A 16,686-nucleotide genomic window follows, 5' to 3' on the forward strand; every position below is an offset into this window, starting at 1 on the left:
AAAGAAGGGTAAATTGGCTTAAATAAAAGGGAAACCAGGAGTAGGGGATGGCGGGGTGATTTATGCCTGGGGGGGGGGGGTGGTTAAGTTGTGCCGTTTTTTCCCCCATGTACTGTATTTCTATGAAAAAAAGTCTTCTTGGCCACCATGGCATCACTTGACTCTCACCTCTACTCCCTGTATACGAACAACTGCGCCTCCTGCCACCAGTCTGTCAAGCGACACCACCCTCATTGGTCTCATCTCCGAGGGCGAGGAGTTCGCTGACAGGTTCGAGATCGACCAGCTGCTGTCCTGGTGCGGCCAAAACAATCTGGAGCTCAACGCTGTCAAGACAGTGGAGATGATTGTATACTTTAGGAACACCCCCCCCCCCCCTACAACAGCGTATGCCTTAACCCTAGTCAAACTCCTAGTATGTGTGAACCATATACATGGCAATAAACAGATCTTGAGTCTTGACTACAAGCTTGGCCACTTTACCAAATGTCTTCAGTGCCCAGAGCTGTTCCTGGGGCTTGGTCTTGAGCAGTGGGAGAGGGGCAGAATGTCACGTCCATACGTCAGGTGGTGAGGGACATGGAGATCTCTGCAAGATGACAAAAAAGCAATGCACAGAGAATAGAGAGAACCGGGCGTGCCAATCAAGTATGTGCACAACTCTACATATGAAGAGCTCATTTGCAAAAACAGATATGTCTGTTTTGATAAATATTTTTTTCAATCAAATATCAATATCAAATATCAATCGAATTGCATTTAGGATGTTTTAAGTAATTGACTCAATCAAAACAACCCAACTACAATTGGATTGATATTTGATTGAAAAGATTATTCATCCAAATCTATCAAAATGGACGTTTTTGCAAATGAACTCACGTGGAGACATAGGCTATGCTTGTGAAATTCCCTGGAGTTCTAACCCTGAGTCAAGCTCTACTATATTCACCTGTAGAAGTCCTGTATAGGCTACTGTAAGCTAGGCCCTGTTGAAGAAAATTGGTTATTTGAAGTTAACAGTTTTTGCGAGGATGTCTGGCTTCCAGGCTTATTATTCCCAGGAATGCGCCACATCCTGAAATAAATGTTCATATTTTAGCTGGAGACATAACTGTCATGCCCTCACTTTAAAGACGCCTCAGGTAAAAACTGGCACAACTTGCCCTGTTCTCCCAAAGTGAAAAGTCAGGTTAGACCTACCGTCCTCAACATCACCCATCACCAAGAGGAGGAGGGATCTCTATAGGCGCCCTGATTGGTTGACGATGCCTTTTTTTTTGGTAGTGTAGCTGTGGTGTGAGGTTGTGCGGGTTGCCGTGTTCTAGGACACATTGCACTTGATGCAAAGGTGCCATTAAGCTGCGGGGTACCGGTTCCGACACTCGTTATGAGTGACACAACACCTGCACACTGGCATACTAGGTTCACACCTCCCCCTCATCAAGTCTATCAGTTCAGCCAAAACAAGCTAATAATAGTCTGTCTCTTATGCAATAGAGCTGGTGGGTGTGTCTACAATCCACATGTGAGATACTGTATAACTTTAATCATGAGACAGGCACATGGTCTGTAATTTGAGTTTCTACCAAGAAATGTTATCATCGCAAAGGTATTTCAGTATCATATGATACCCAGCTCATACTGATGGTAGGACAAAGTACACTGGTAAGACTACTTTTTGTAACAATACTACAAAATCATATTTCCTATCAAAGCAAAATGGTCCACACAAACTATTATTTTCAAAACTTGGTAATTTTATTTACAGTTCAAGTCAGTCACATGCAACAATTTCTTTTAAAATGAATAAACACAAAATTTGCCCCAAAATGCTTTTTACCCCTTTTTTTTTTGTAAATTTCCTCCAAAATAGCAATTAAATATACAAAAATAGAGCTTACAAATACTGTACAGCAATGTCTCCAAAAATATTCTGCTGCAGAATTCTTAGTTTTACAAACATGTTTGTGGGTGTCCACAAACGTCATCAGTGTTAACATGGGTGTCAGGGTGTGGGGAGATAGGAGTGAGGAGAGGAGCAGGTAGAGGTTGGGGGTAGACATTAGTTAAGAGGTGGGTTTAAATGGTGTGTTTGTGTGTTGGGGTCACATGGTACTGTATGGTAGTGACAGACAATTCAGAGGGTGGGGTACTTGGAGCAAGACAGAATATGAATAACACATCCCACTAAATCAGTTCAGCGAGGCGGTGATACAGACGTGAGGAAAATCTGGCATTTTAAAATGAGGGAGAGAGAAGCCAACCCTTTCCCCACTGGGTGGCGTGCTCAATCCAGAGTCTTACAATGCCACATGACGGTCAATGACAATACGTTTCCCTCTTGTCCTCGTGGTTTTCATCAACTCTGGACCCCTGAGGATCTACTCTACTTAAAACGCTTCATGAAATGCGTCCGATTGAAAGCGGACAGAATTAGCGAGCATTTGGTAATTTGGTTGGTGCCGCCAGGAAGCCGCGTCCCCAGCGGACCAGTTAGTTGTGATGTGACGCAGAGACGTTGACTCACAAAGATGCCGCTTTTTTTCAGCAACCTACTGAAAGAACAGTGATGTCATCACAATAGGGGATCTCTCTCACCACTGAATTCATCACCACCACCCATGTCTTTTCTGATGTATTTGGCCTTTGTACCTTGTTCAGGTATAACAGCTGGCGTTATGCACAGAAAATAGTTGATTTCATATCTTGATCTCCATGGCTGTCTTAAAGGGAGGGATATGACAAACCTCTCTCACTCTCTCACAGACAAATCATCTGTTGCTGTTAAAACTAATATTGTGTGACTACATGCTTTTTTTAGGGTTGGGGAGGCATGTGGAACCATGTCTGCTCTGAGACGATTGGGGGAGGAAGGATTAAGGGGGTACACAAGTATGATTTGGATTCTTCAGGTTGAAAAAATATATAATTAACTCCCAACCTCATTGTTTAAAAGTGCTCTGATGCAGTGTATTTTATGCAAAAGAGCAGTCATTCACAGTCCGGTGCATCCCCTCTATGTGCACTCTACCAATATTCTACTAGCAACACTACTTTCTATTTACAAACACAACTGTAGCCATCTAAATTGGACGTGTTCACATTATCAATCTCTTCCCAACATACTTTCTATCAGTCTCTCTTGAACCCTACATTCAAAAACTAAACCACTAGTTGAGGACAAATCTTTAGGATTTGCTGTGTCCTGGTTGGGGGTTGTGGCAGGGCTGCTAGTCCCAAGACATTTTTAAACAGGTGGGGAAGGGAATTTAAATAAATATTGGAACTGAAGTCATTTTTTCTCTTTGTTTGGTGAGATGTGAATATACTAGTGGAAAAATAAGGAGGCATATGATAAACTCCTTTGATATTGTGCAAGAGATACAGAACTTACCTAACAGGTACCTAAAAGCAGCTCCCACGTACAAACATTGAGCGACTTCAAATTATTTTTTTCCTCATTCGACCACAGTAGTGTCTTTTCACAGACATGAACATGTAACAGACACACAAGTAAAGCACAAGTGGGAAAAAAAAAAATCACAAACTTTACCCCTTCACTCCTCAAACTGCAACAGATACTGCGGAGAAATCCACGTTCTCATATTGGCAACATAAGGCTTTATGAAATGTTTTATCGCTAGCTAGTCCCCATGTTATAATTTGTTCCAATCAAAGCAAGTGGGGACAGAACAACAACAGTTTGTCAAGTTTGTGAGATGAGTTAGATCTGCAATCACGTCTGGCAGTTTGAGCTATCACATGCGGAACCCTAATCAGTTTGGCCAATGGTGTCCAAAAACACCTTTTTGTACCCCCCCCCCCCCCTCTCCCACATGTCTGGGTGTCTCAGCACTGTAGGAGCCGGGTTGTGAAAGACTCAGCCCACGGTGGGAGGAACCAACAAACCCCCCCTTTTTGGCCGACCGGGCTTTCTTTGCATTCAACCTTTATTCAAATTCTGATATTTGGCTTTTCGGTTGCGATTGTCTTTTAGGACTGTGCAACATGACCATGGACTTTGCCGTAACCTTTCAGCTGTCCTGTCGTGTGTGACCTTTCTCACAGTTACCGCACCTGACCCCTGTGACACACCTCCCTCATCCAAACTCATCACACAGCACTTTCACCATGTGATGCTGTGTGTGTGTGAGAGAGAGAGAGAGAGAGAGAGAGAGAGAGAGAGAGAGAGTGGGGCGCTTGCACAAAGGGCCTGTTTCAGAGTGGTCTGTGTTGTGGTGAACAAAACCACAGTAGTGTGTAGAGAGAGAGGGGGGTGTTTGGGGGGGGGGGCTGGGGGAAAGAGCCAGAATAAGGCAGCTCAAAAACAGCTAGATACTTTGTGTGGGAAGAGTGAATAAAAAATGCTGCCTCACTGTAACCTGTTGACCATGGCCATGGTACCGTGCCACTGAGATAAAGCCTAGCTGTGCAATGATTATTTTTTAGCACCTTTCTTGGGTTGAATATAAAGTGAAAGCCCGGTCTGTTCTGGCCTTTGACGGTGCCGAGTCACATTACACCCCCGCCCCCACCCCCGCCCCCCCCAGCAAGATATGTGATACTACAGTCAAACAAACATGAGAGATAATTTGTTGCTGTGCATAATGTCAGGGCTTGAGAGAATGACGCAGCCGGGCAAGTCTGGCGCCCGGGCTCCTGGAACGTGTCACTACCAAAATTATGTGTCAAAAATATAATAATAAAATAATCAGATGAAAGAAAAGAAAATGTCCAAATTTGGGGAACATTGTTTATGTATGTGTATCAAAACGCAACAATGCCTCAGCACACTAGTGTTTGTTCTTCAAAAATGTTAGAAAGAAATTAACAGAATCAATATGACTTTTAAAGGTTTCACACCTGATCAGATTTAATCCTTGGTAATGTACTTGCATACATTTATGTTTTATAGTTTGCTCACTATAAGATTTCTATTCTACTGCATCCAAAGTTGAATCCACAAAGACTGAATTTGGGATGTGCTCCAAATCATATAAAAACTAGAAGCCACCTCCAACTGGGGGCTTTGACATCCAGCGGTTGCCAAAATCATGACTAATAACTCAGGCATGTTGTGGTTGGGAGAAGGGGGTAGCATGCCCCCCCCCCCCCCCACACACACAATTATGTAACTAGAAGCGAGACACCTGATTGGCTGTAGGGCTGAGGGTCGCCGTGGGCCCAGGGTGTCTGGTTTCTCTGCTTCCTGTTCTCCTTAAACACAGGAAGTGAGTTGAGCCAGGACGCTCCCAGAATGTGTTGACTGACGGGTGTGTCTCAGTCCAACGCACACACACACACACACACACCGGTGATAGTTATATCCCGCAAACAAGTGTATCACTGTTCACTGCTTTATACAGAGCATTGAGAAAGACTTGTGTAGATACAGTTGATTTACCTTATCAATTGTATTGAGAAGGTTACTTCGGCACTGTTGCGTTTTGCCAGATTCATTCACATCATCCCAAAGGAGCGGGCTGGCTCTTTAGCAACGACTATTGTGGCCACATTGTAACAAAGACGCACACACTGAGGAGCGAGGAGAGTAACGTTCTGTACAGCCTTCATACGAGAGGGTTGGTCACTTTCGAGGGCACAACACTTCTGACCTGCTCCTCTGTTGATTCACATTTAGGTGGACACCAAGTTCTGAGGTTGCAGTGGCTGTGCTCTCTTCCCAAGGACATGCACGTACACACACAGACACACACACACACACACACACACACACATAAACCTTCAGTAAACGCTGGACTCGTCTTGTGTGTGAGAGTGAGAAAGAGCATCTGGCTTCAAAATGTTGCCGTTTGTTAAGTGTCCCATGTGTTTCTTGACATCCATTCATTTTGAAGCTATTGTCCCTTTAAGATATTTCTTCGTTTAAGAAAATCAAAGTCCACTCAACTAAAAATGAAAACCCATGTAGCCCTGTACACATAAAAAAAGAAATAATAGTTAATCGTTATAATAAAATATAAAATATGACCTTGCTACTACCCTTCTCACAAGCAGTTAAAGTTGAGTTCTCGTAAAGTGCTTGTTAAAAACAACAAAAGTTATGTAAAAACAAAAATTTTAAAAATGCAGCCATTTCCAATTCCAACGTGTAGCAGTTATGTTTTTGTCTTTCTTCCGCCTCGCGCTGGTGTCCCCAGAAAAGTGCTTTGGTTGTGAAACAGTCAAGAGTGACCTCAGCTTGGCTGAGAAGATAACTGGGATAACTCTCCTTCATTGACCCACCCCACCCCAAACACCCCACAAAAAAAAATCAGTAAGAATGGTTATTAGAAATCCTTTCTGTGATTCCACAGAGGCAATGGTTAGGATGGAGGAGACGGGGTAGCGGATGTCACAATGTCATGCGTCTCTACGCAGTGACCAGGCTCTCCTGGCCGTCCTTGTTCATATACATGTGTACCTGTACAGGCGAGTGAGTGAGTGAGTGTGTGTGTGTGTGTGTGTGCGCTAAACCAAGTTCTCCACGCCGGGCAGCGGCTGCTGGATGGGTACGGCTGCGTCCGAGGCGCCCGCCTGCTGGGCGAGCTGCAGCACGGGCATGTTGCACAGCGGGCACACCTTCCTCACCTCCAACCACTTAATGAGGCACCTGGGAGGGAGAGAGAGAGGGGGGTAGAGAGAGGCAGGGTGACAGTGAGAGAGTGAGAGAGAAAGGCAGGATGACAGAGAGAGAGAGAGAGAGAGGGAGGGACGGAGGGAGGGAGGGAGAGAGAGAGGAAGGGTGACAGAGAGAGAGAGAGAGGCAGGGTGAGAGAGAGAGAGAGAGACAAGGTGACAGAGAGAGAGAGAGAGGCAGGGTGACAGAGAGAGAGAGAGAGAGAGAGAGAGAGAGAGAGAGAGAAGGTGACAGAGAGAGAGAGAGAGGCAGGGTGACAGAGAGAGAGAGAGAGAGAGAGAGAGAGAGAGAGAGACAAGGTGACAGAGAGAGAGAGAGGCAGGGTGACAGAGAGAGAGAGAGAGAGAGAGACAAGGTGACAGAGAGAGAGAGAGGCAGGGTGACAGAGAGAGAGAGGGAGAGAGGCAGGGTGACAGAGAGAGGTAAATTGGAAAGTAAAAAATGGAGGGAGAGATGAAAAGATGGTTTAGAAACACAACACACCATGTTTTTGTCATGATCAATTCCACGGTTCGATGAAGCCTATCCCTCAAAGCTACTGGCCTGCAAGCGTGGCGGCCCCATAGCAGACGGAGAGGTGTGTGTGTGTGTGTGTGCGCGCGCCCCGCTGCGTTAGCTGATGGCGTGCGGCGCGGGACCGATTGGCTGCGTCAGTGGCGGTGAATTATTCACGGCCGGTACCGAGCTATTTCTGACACAAGATGGGGGGGTGGGGGGGGGGGGGTACGTGCACCAGCAGAGGTACAGTAAACACAGCCGATAAGAGGAGTGTGTTTAACATGAGTGTGTGTGTGTGTGTGGTGACCAGGCAAGCGGTGACCCGCCCACGCGGTGACATGTGGGGCTGTGGCGAAAGTAGGCCCGGGCGGGCGGGGATCTATCTCTCTCTCTCTCTCTCACTCACACACTCACACACTCACACACTCACACACTCACACACACACACAGCACCTAGTGGAAACGCTTATAGAGGAGGAGGAGGGCGAAGTTAGCCTCTCACTACAAGAGCCCCCCAATCCATCAAGTCATCCAATGTTGTCCTCACACACACACACACACACACACACACACACACACACACACACACACACACACACACTACTGCCCCCTCCCTCTTTTTGTCCTCAGTCACCATTTCCCTCTCTGCCCCCTCTCACACTCTCACTCACTCTCTCACTCTCTCTCTCTCTCTCTCTCTCTCTCTCTCTCTCCCTCTCTCATTTTATTTCTCTAAAAACCGATTCTACAGCAAACCTTTCCCCCCTGGAGAGGCAGCTGAGGGGCAGGGACACTACTATTCTGTTGTTGTGATTCAGCTGTCCCGCTGTCCGCAATTCAGGCTCAACTCTGCTCTAAATAATCAACAGAAAGGAATGTGAGGCGCAGCCAACCTTGACTGTGCTGATGGGCCGGTGTGTGTGTGTGTGTGTGTGTTGGCGAGAGTCAAACATACTGATATGTGTGACCCAAAGCCACTGTGTTGGAGGTCTGTGTGCGTGTGTGTGTGTGTGTGCCCACTGCCCAGCCAGTGTTGTTGATGGGAGTACTTACTTCCTGTGAAAGGCGTGTTTGCACGGGCAAATCCCCAGCTCATCTTTCTGTTTGAACTCCTCCAAGCACACTGCACATATCTGAGAGAGAGAGAGAGAGAGAGAGAGAGAGAGAGAGAGAGAGAGGGGGAGAGAGAGAGGAAACGGGGTTATTAATGTGGCAGGTTGACGCAAAAGTCCTAATGTAGCAGAAGAGTTGAGCGATTTAGTCGCTGCAATAATAACTGTAGAGACTGGTCGGACAGGGGACACAGATTTAGCCACGCCCACCTGATAGATGCCAAAAAAACAGAAAAAAAAAAAAAAAAAAGCTGTTCTGTATTGGCTCAAGGTCACCTGACCTGCTCCTGGAAAACAACAGCCCCTCCCAGGTAGATCATTCACTGATTGGCTAAACTCTCGTGTGTGTGTGTGTGTGAGTGGGGGGGGGGGGGGGGGGGGGGAGTGGCCGGGCTACTAGACCGTCACATCGTACTACAGAGTAGCTGCACGGAACGACACACAGCCCCTGAAATACAACAAGCATCCAGCTTTTTCCACGAGACGTAGGGACCCGTCTCTGAGAGTCCGAAACTTGAGCATCGAGTAAAACCGGGCTCCTCCTGGAGGATGTACGAGAGAGAGAGAGAGAGAGATGATGTACGAGTTCCTCCTCAGTCGAAAGAGAGAAAGAGAGATATGATGTACGAGTTCTTCCTCAGTCGAGAGAGAGAGAGAGAGATGTACAAGTTCTTCCTCAGTCGAGAGAGAGAGAGAGAGATGTACAAGCTCTTCCTCAGTCGAGAGAGAGAGAGAGAGAGAGAGAGAGAGAGATGATGTACGAGTTCTTTCTGAGTCGAGAGAGAGAGAGAGAGACTCCCTCCCTGTAGCGCCGGTTCTGTGGAGCGAGAGAGAAAGCGAGCTAGCTCAGTTACTTGCTCTCTGTCCTCTCGCTACCTGGAGATACGGAGAGTTGGGGGGGGGGGCGTCACACGCTTGAAGCTAAGGCTGAGGGCCGGGCTGGACAGAGCACAACGGTGAGTCTGGGGGACAAGGACTCCGGTCAGTGTCCTATGACATCACGTCCTGCCAGATCTGTTTCAATGCCGCTGTGCAAACGCCCCGCTGAAGCGTTGATTGAATAGCGCCCTTTGGCTAACTGTGGTTGGATGCTGACCATGCCCAGGAGGTGGAGACTGAGGCTGTGTGTGTGTGTGTGTGTGTGTGTGTGTGTGTGAGAGAGAGAGAGAGAGATCGAGAGTGAGAGAGAGAGAGAGAGAGAGAGAGAGAGAGAGACTGAGTGTCCTTGACAGTGATGAGGCAGGAAATCCACTGTGTCACAACAGGGCACACTGTGTGGGCTGGGAGACAGTGTGTGTGTGTGTGTGTGTGTGTGTGTGTGTGTGCGATCACTGCCGTCTGTCTGCGGACACAATGGAGAAGGTAGTGACAAGACCACCGGTGGCAGATGGAGCCCAGCAGACTGGACACGGCTCATTTACTGACACACCTGACCGGCAATGCACGTTTGCGCCCGTATGAGTGTGTGTGTGACCTTTTAACACAATCATAGCTTTCTGCTATAGGCATAACTGAACTACACACAGCGTAACGCGTTGCAAGGGGCGGCTGTAGCTCACTGTCCACATGTCGAAGTGTCCTTGAGCAAGACACCTAACCCCAAATTGCTCCCAATGAGCAGGTTAGCACCTTGCATGGCAGCTGCCGCCATTGGTGCGTGAGTGTGTGTGAATGGGTGAATGAGAGGCCATTGTAAAGCTTTGAGTGCCACTAAGGTGGAAAAGCGCTATATTTTATAGCTAAAGTGCAGTCCATTTACCATTTCTAGATGGATCCCTTCTGTTTGTCTTTTTGCGCGCGACCAACTGTACGGTCCCCGACCTTGAAGACGCGCGCTGGCAGCTGGGGACGGCGGGGTGAAACGAGGCCTGCCGGGGCACCGCGGCTTCTCCCCGGAGTCCCTCCCTCCCTTCTCCCCGGAGTCCCTCCCTCCCTTCTCCCCGGAGGCCCTCCGCTTCGATACCGCCGTGCCCTCGATCTGACTCCACAGGGAGATTGATGCCTTTGTTCAAAAGCTTTGGCCCATACTCGCTGGGCGGGAGGGAGGGAGGGGGAGAGAGAGAGAGGAGAGAGAGATAGAGAGAGAGAGGAAGAGAGAGAGAGAGAGCTCCTTGGCTACAGTAGAGAGAGAGAGAGAGAGAGAGAGAGAGAGAGAGCTCCTTGGCTACAGTATATTGGCTCCTAGTCTAATCTTTTTCCAGAACTTCGGAACTTTTCAAGTAAGGCATGAGGCCACCTGGGAGAGACCTGGACACATCTGCCTTCCATACGGGAGAACATGCAGAGAGGTAGGCCATCGCCTACGCCTGTCTGACCACTGTGTCTAGAGGGCAGTGGGAGAGGCAAGGGGCTCTGGTGCCTCTGGAAGGCTGTGATAAGTACCGTGTTACAATATCAGATCTACAGAGGGACATTGGAAGAGCCTGTCATAGGTTCATTCATACGTCACTCAATTCTCTCTGTTAACGGTTATTTTATCAATCAATCGATCAATCAAAGCTTTATTTGGATAGCACATTTCATACACAGAGGCAACACAATGCGCTTTACAGAGCAAGAGAGGAGGAACAAGGGAGGTGGGCATACGACCCACGACCCCTACATATTCCAGGCATGGCTCCCTCTCTCTCTCTCTCCTCTCCCTCTCCATTGCTCTTCTGCCTCTCCTCTCTCTCTCTCTCCTGAAGGCTGCAGGGTCTGGAAAGCAGGACTGTGTTTTGATTTTGTCCTCCAGCTATATAAAGACTTTCTTCAATGGCCGCATGAGAAACACCCTCGACCACTTTAACTAGCAGCGAGCCCTAAATAACACTGCATGATCGGTTCACTCAGAGATGAGGACCAGATGATAGAGAGAGAGAGAGGGATAGAGGGAGAGAGAGAGACAGAGGGAGAGAGAGAGAGGGAGAGAGAGAAAGAGAGAAGAGAGAGAGAGAGGGGGGGGGAGAGGGAGAGAGAGGGAGAAAGAGAGAGAGAGGGGGAGAGAGAGAGAGAGGGAGGGAGACAGAGAGAGGGAGAGAAAGAGAGAGGGAGGGAGAGAGAAAGAAAGAGAGAGAGCGATAGAGAGAGAGAGCGAGAGCGATAGAGAGAGAGGGAGAGAGACTGGCAGCTGGATGTGCTATATTAATCCTGGGCTTGAAGAGTGCCGTGTTGTCCTCTCGGCTACGAGGAGAGGCCTGCGGCGCAGCAGCGGTGACTGGGAGCGTGTGGCTGGTTGAAATGTGTCAAGCCCCCCCGCACCCCCAAACCCCCCGGTTCCTCACAGCCCATGGGCCATTTGACTCCCACTCGTCCCACAGGGGAACAGGGGCGGGAGGTCGGTCACACGAGATGGGCACCGCGCTCTGGAGAGGGTCGCAGTGAGACGTTGTGCTCCGTGACATGGCGCTCCCTTCGCCATGCGGCCCCGAGTCGCCCACGCGCATTTCGAGGACCCGTTTGCGGTTCCGCCGTTTGAGCGGGTGCCGTGGTGACGGTCGGAGGCGCTGAGGCGCTTTGTTCTGTTTGTGAGGTGCGCTGATGACGACCTGTCAAGTCACCTGGGCAGCGGTGCAGAGCGAATCACAGCGGAACACACACGCACACACGCAGACACGCACACACACACCCACACACGCACGCGCACACCCACACACACACACACACAGGGACATAGATTTAACCGACACAGACCGGCAAACATGCTGGGAAAAAGCAACAGCTGGAGTATTGCAATAGGACCATTAAAGGCACACAGATGCAATTGTTTCAGCAGGAAACTGATGATACTGTACTTATAGTGCATTTCTATACAATTATCTGACATGTCATTGCACTGTGTTTTATGCTCTTGCATGTCAAATATTATACTATCTATTTTCAGCGGCCGACTGTCATTTGAACCTCCTACAGACGAACCGGGTTAATGACAGAGGTGTGAATTGGCCGCGTGGGGCTCAAGTCATAATTAAAGCACCGATGTTCTTTTTGGACCGGTCCAAAGTTCCCCCCACACAAAGAAATGGGTCATGCCCCGAGGGCAGCATTCAGGAGTGTGGGCTCTGGTTTTCACCTCCGCGCTGCTCGCTCGGCCTCTCTGCGCCGCCGCGCTCGCAGGGCACATTCCGCAGGCCCCTCCCATGTTTGACAACGTGTGGGGGGGGGGGGGGGGGGGGGGTGGTGGTACGGAGGTGCGTCGTCAAATTCCTCGCCCCGTCGGCGAGCTGCTCCGCTAGCCTGTCGGGCCCTCCTAGCACGCAGGCTCTAGCGGCCGCGACTTTTCATTAGCACGGTGGCGCTAAAGGGGGACATAGGCGGGGGGGGGGGGGGGGGTTGAACTGTGCCGACTTGCTCCCTGACGGCGGGACGGTTCGGCGAGGGCGAGGTGGGGAGGGGAGGGGGGGGCGCTAACTTTAGCTGGAGGTGTTAGCTTTCATGGTACAGAACGTGAAAGGGACGAACGAGTGCAGGACGAGTAGAACAACAAGAGAAAGGTGGTGGTGGAGGAGGAGGTGGGGGACGGGAAAGAGGCTGGGGAAGATGGCGTAGGCCCTGTGACACAGCACACAGTGTGCCTAGCTTCTTAATCCAGGCCTAGTCCCAGCAATGGAAACTAGATTAAAGAGGTCTAAAGAGACTAATAATAGGCCACGCAAGGATGCACATCAGATGGTTAATAATAATAATAATAATAATAATAATAATTAAGCGTCGAGTGTAACGCTTCATAACAGAACGCTTACACACACACACAAAAATGTGCCCATGTCCTGACACCCTCGACGTGACGCCAGCAGCCGGACGGCTAACCGGGCCGAGAGCAAGGACATCTCTCGGACTCTGTTCCAGTCGGGCATTGCGTAACGGGAGGCTCTTGGCATTTACAGCATGTCTCTGGCAATCGTATGGGTGCAAGCTGGCATTCAGATGGACGCGGTACCACCACGCTGGCGCCATGATCCATGTCACAAGGGCGGGGTGTGTCGACAACATCCTTACTCAACAGTCCGAGGAGGAGTGTCACGGGGGAACCACAGTACCGTTAGAAAGGAGTACTGACGGTACTGAAGTGCACGTGTGTGTATGTGTGTGTGTGTGTGTGGTGGCATTTCAGGATTATGGCTAGATACATTTCATATACTGCGAGTATGACGTTACTAGCCCCGACTAGCTTACTTAACACTTTTCTGAGGGGGCTACATCACTCCACCTGAGTCAAAGCCTGAAGACAATGAGAACGCATCTTAGTCCACGCATTTGTAATTGGACTATTCTGCAGCAGAGAGAGAGAGAGAGAGAGAGAGAGAGAGAGAAGAGAGAGAGAGAAAGAGAGAGAGAGAGAGAGAGAGAGAAAGAGAAAGAGAAAGAGAGAGAGAAAGAGAAAGAGAAAGAGAAAGAGAAAGAGAAAGAGAAAGAGAAAGAGAAAGAGAAAGAGAAAGAGAAAGAGAAAGAGAGAGAGAGAGGGAGAGAGAGAGAGAGAGAGAGAGAGAGAGAGAGAGAGAGAAAGTGACCCGTCTCTGAGAGTCCGAAACTTGAGCATCAAGTAAAACCGGGCTCCTCTTAGAGGATGTACGAGAGGGAGAGAGAGAGAGAGGGAGAGGGAGAGAGATGATGTACGAGTTCCTCCTCAGTCGAAAGCGAGAGAAAGAGAGAGAAAGAGAGAGCGCAATGCGTGCCTCCACCTCTCACCCTGCATTCTAATTGTACGGCTAATTCCCGTCCGGTCGCAGTCCTTTTGGGACTCGGCCGCGCATCTGGTTCAAGCGTGTGACGGCCGACGCCCTCTCCTGACCACACCGCTCTCTTGTGTGTGCAAATAGCGCGAGTGTTCCTGCTCTTCCTGATTCTAGTTCCCTTCCATCCTCACCTCTCGTCTTCCTCGCCCTTCTTCCTCAGATGAGCTTACGCGATTGGCTACGCTCCAGCTCACCCTGGATTGGTTGAAAGATGAGGAGACTATATTTTTTTCATTGGATGTATTAACGTGGTTGAGGGGTGTCTCTAAATTACTGTATGTAGTGTTTTCTACACGTCTGGGTCACGCATTACACGGCATACGACAGGTCTAGCCGGTCACACTTGGAGCGACACAGAACAGCTCGTGGGCGTCTAAAGACAATACTAGTCTCGTCAGTCGGACGGATGACTTTTAAACTCCTCGGTAATCGTGTGACGGCAGCAACAGGAGACTCTGAAGGAGAGCAACGATCCTGCTCGGCTTACCTCATGCAGGTTTAGCTCTTTCACTTTCTCCTTTTGTATGACCTGCGGAGGAATAGGAACAAGTGTGAATTAGAACCGACACCCAGACTAAACACCCGAACTGAACGCTCACCGTGCTAAAGCAAAAAGGAACAGTTGACTACAATCCGGCTGCATCCAGAGCAGGATAGTTCTTAAGTGCTCTTACGAGTGGGAAACATTCTACTAGAAGAAAGAACATACTAAAAGAAAGATAATACTGTGGACACACAGACCAGTAACTGGGAGTTGTAATACAGTATATAAGGCAGGGGGCAAGGATTAACCATGCTAAATGAGGCCACACATGCACCATCCTTACATTAAGTAAGACAACAGCCAGAAACAAGTGGCATGGGAAAGAGACTGTTGACGACCCCCCCCCCCCTGTCTAGACTACTCCCTTGATCTATTGGTTTTGAATGTGCGTGTGTGTGTGGGTGGGTGGGTGGGGGGGGGGTTGTGCGTGCGCAGCTTACTTGTTTGTATGCGTACAGCTCCTTGTGTGCCTGGTGCCGTAGCCTGTTGGAGAGCACAGAGGAGAGAGCACCTCTTTGATTAGGACACGAAGCACCATAACAAGGTGTTGTGTTGCATAACAAGATGGGAAAACATGGCCGTCATAACAACTGTTACAGCATTCTAATAATTGACCACCTACCCCCAGCGGGCAAAGTGTCCATTGACATTTAGTTGAACGTCTGGAAGTTGAAATATGATGGGTACCCAACTAACCGCTGGTCCACGCAGGCTTTTGTAAATACCTGCAAGTACTGTATAGTTAGTAACGGACTGCTTCGGAGTTTGGGACGGTACTTTCATGGCTCCTAGCCAAACCCACTGACCGTAAGGAGGCCGGTTTCAATCTCACTGAACAAGAGGGGACATAAATCCTCTTTGGCCGAAAGGTCGGTCAGATATTACCGCCGTCATCTTAAGGGATTCCGGAATTAATCCAGGCCTTCACAGCACGGTGCCAAGTCCTCATTATACGAGACGGGCCGTCTTTTGTCTTAAGTGGTTCCATGCGGCCTGACGGTATTGGGTTTCATCTGGTTCTATGAAAGGGTGTGAGGGGGACACCCTTGTTCTGTTTCGCGGAGTGATTTCACACAGGCAACACCGGACCCCATGGTTGGCTGTTTCTGACCTTGATGACACTGCTAGACCACCCCCACCCACCCACCCACCCACCCACCCACCCACACACCCACACACACACACACACACACACACACACACACACACACACACACACACACACACACACACACACACACACACACACACACACACACACACACACACACACACACACACACACACACACACACACACACACTTCTTGACAGCGTGCCTGGATAGACAAACAATTCCTGTCCCTTTACATTAAATTAACTGGGTTGTCTTTTTAGACCCAGTTGGAACTAAATAACGTTAAGGTGGTCCTGTGTGTTCTAGTAGTCTCCCCTCTCTCAGTGGTTCTCTACACCAGCACAGATGGAGGAGAGCTCCTCTTGCCTGAACCACGCTGGGCTTCGTTACTGCTGCCTGGCCAGCTGATTATGTCACACGTCTTTTATAGTAAACTGATACGATTTACAGATTTACAAAATTAAATTAGAATATCATCTAAATATCATCTAATTATCATATCAATTCATGCAAAAGGATTCCCGACCAAGTATTGAGTGCAGGCATGAACATAATAAAGATTGACACTTCTGTTTTGAAAATACAGTTTTTTTGATTGGTTTTATGTGATATTTTTTATTTTATTTTTTTTATGAGCTGGAAGCCAAATTCATGCAAAGTTAAACAAATAAATATTTGCAATACTTTACTTTGTGTGTAATAAATCTATAAACTGAAAGGAATTATGGTAAAAAACTAACTTTTCCATAATATTAAATTTTTTGGGAAAGGATTTGTATGTTCTGGGTAAGATTCTCCCCTTTTAACCTTGGCCAATGAGGCTGGTGACCAAGATAGAGGAGTATATATTGTTATATATGTGTATATTGCTTTATTTACACTCGAAGATCAGGCCCTCATTTGATGTCGCACATTTGCAATGTGACCTGATATACCCAAATAAAAATGTACGGTTAACAATTAGACAGTAAACTTAGTGTAAACTTAAGGGTGATTCATAAGTCTACCGTATGGGAGAGGAGCTTAAGGTCATCTTAGGGAGAGGCAGCCAAGCATGGGGAT

General features: G+C 48.4%; 1 protein-coding gene across 1 annotated transcript in view; it reads right to left on the minus strand.

The window, feature by feature from the left end:
• Positions 1-1,754: 1,754 nt before the first annotated feature.
• The window catches only part of rnf24 (ring finger protein 24), a 36,966-nt gene continuing 22,034 nt past the window's right edge, over positions 1,755-16,686 (minus strand). Inside the window, exons 3-6 of the mRNA XM_084454527.1 lie at positions 14,949-14,991; positions 14,452-14,493; positions 8,192-8,271; positions 1,755-6,613 (exon numbers count right to left, since the gene is read on the minus strand). Coding sequence (XP_084310653.1) covers positions 6,472-6,613; positions 8,192-8,271; positions 14,452-14,493; positions 14,949-14,991 — 307 coding nt within the window. The 3' untranslated portion in view covers positions 1,755-6,471. The remainder of the gene's footprint in view (positions 6,614-8,191; positions 8,272-14,451; positions 14,494-14,948; positions 14,992-16,686) is intronic.

Source organism: Borostomias antarcticus (assembly GCF_949987555.1).
Source record: "Borostomias antarcticus genome assembly, chromosome: 20".
Taxonomy (NCBI): domain Eukaryota; kingdom Metazoa; phylum Chordata; class Actinopteri; order Stomiiformes; family Stomiidae; genus Borostomias; species Borostomias antarcticus.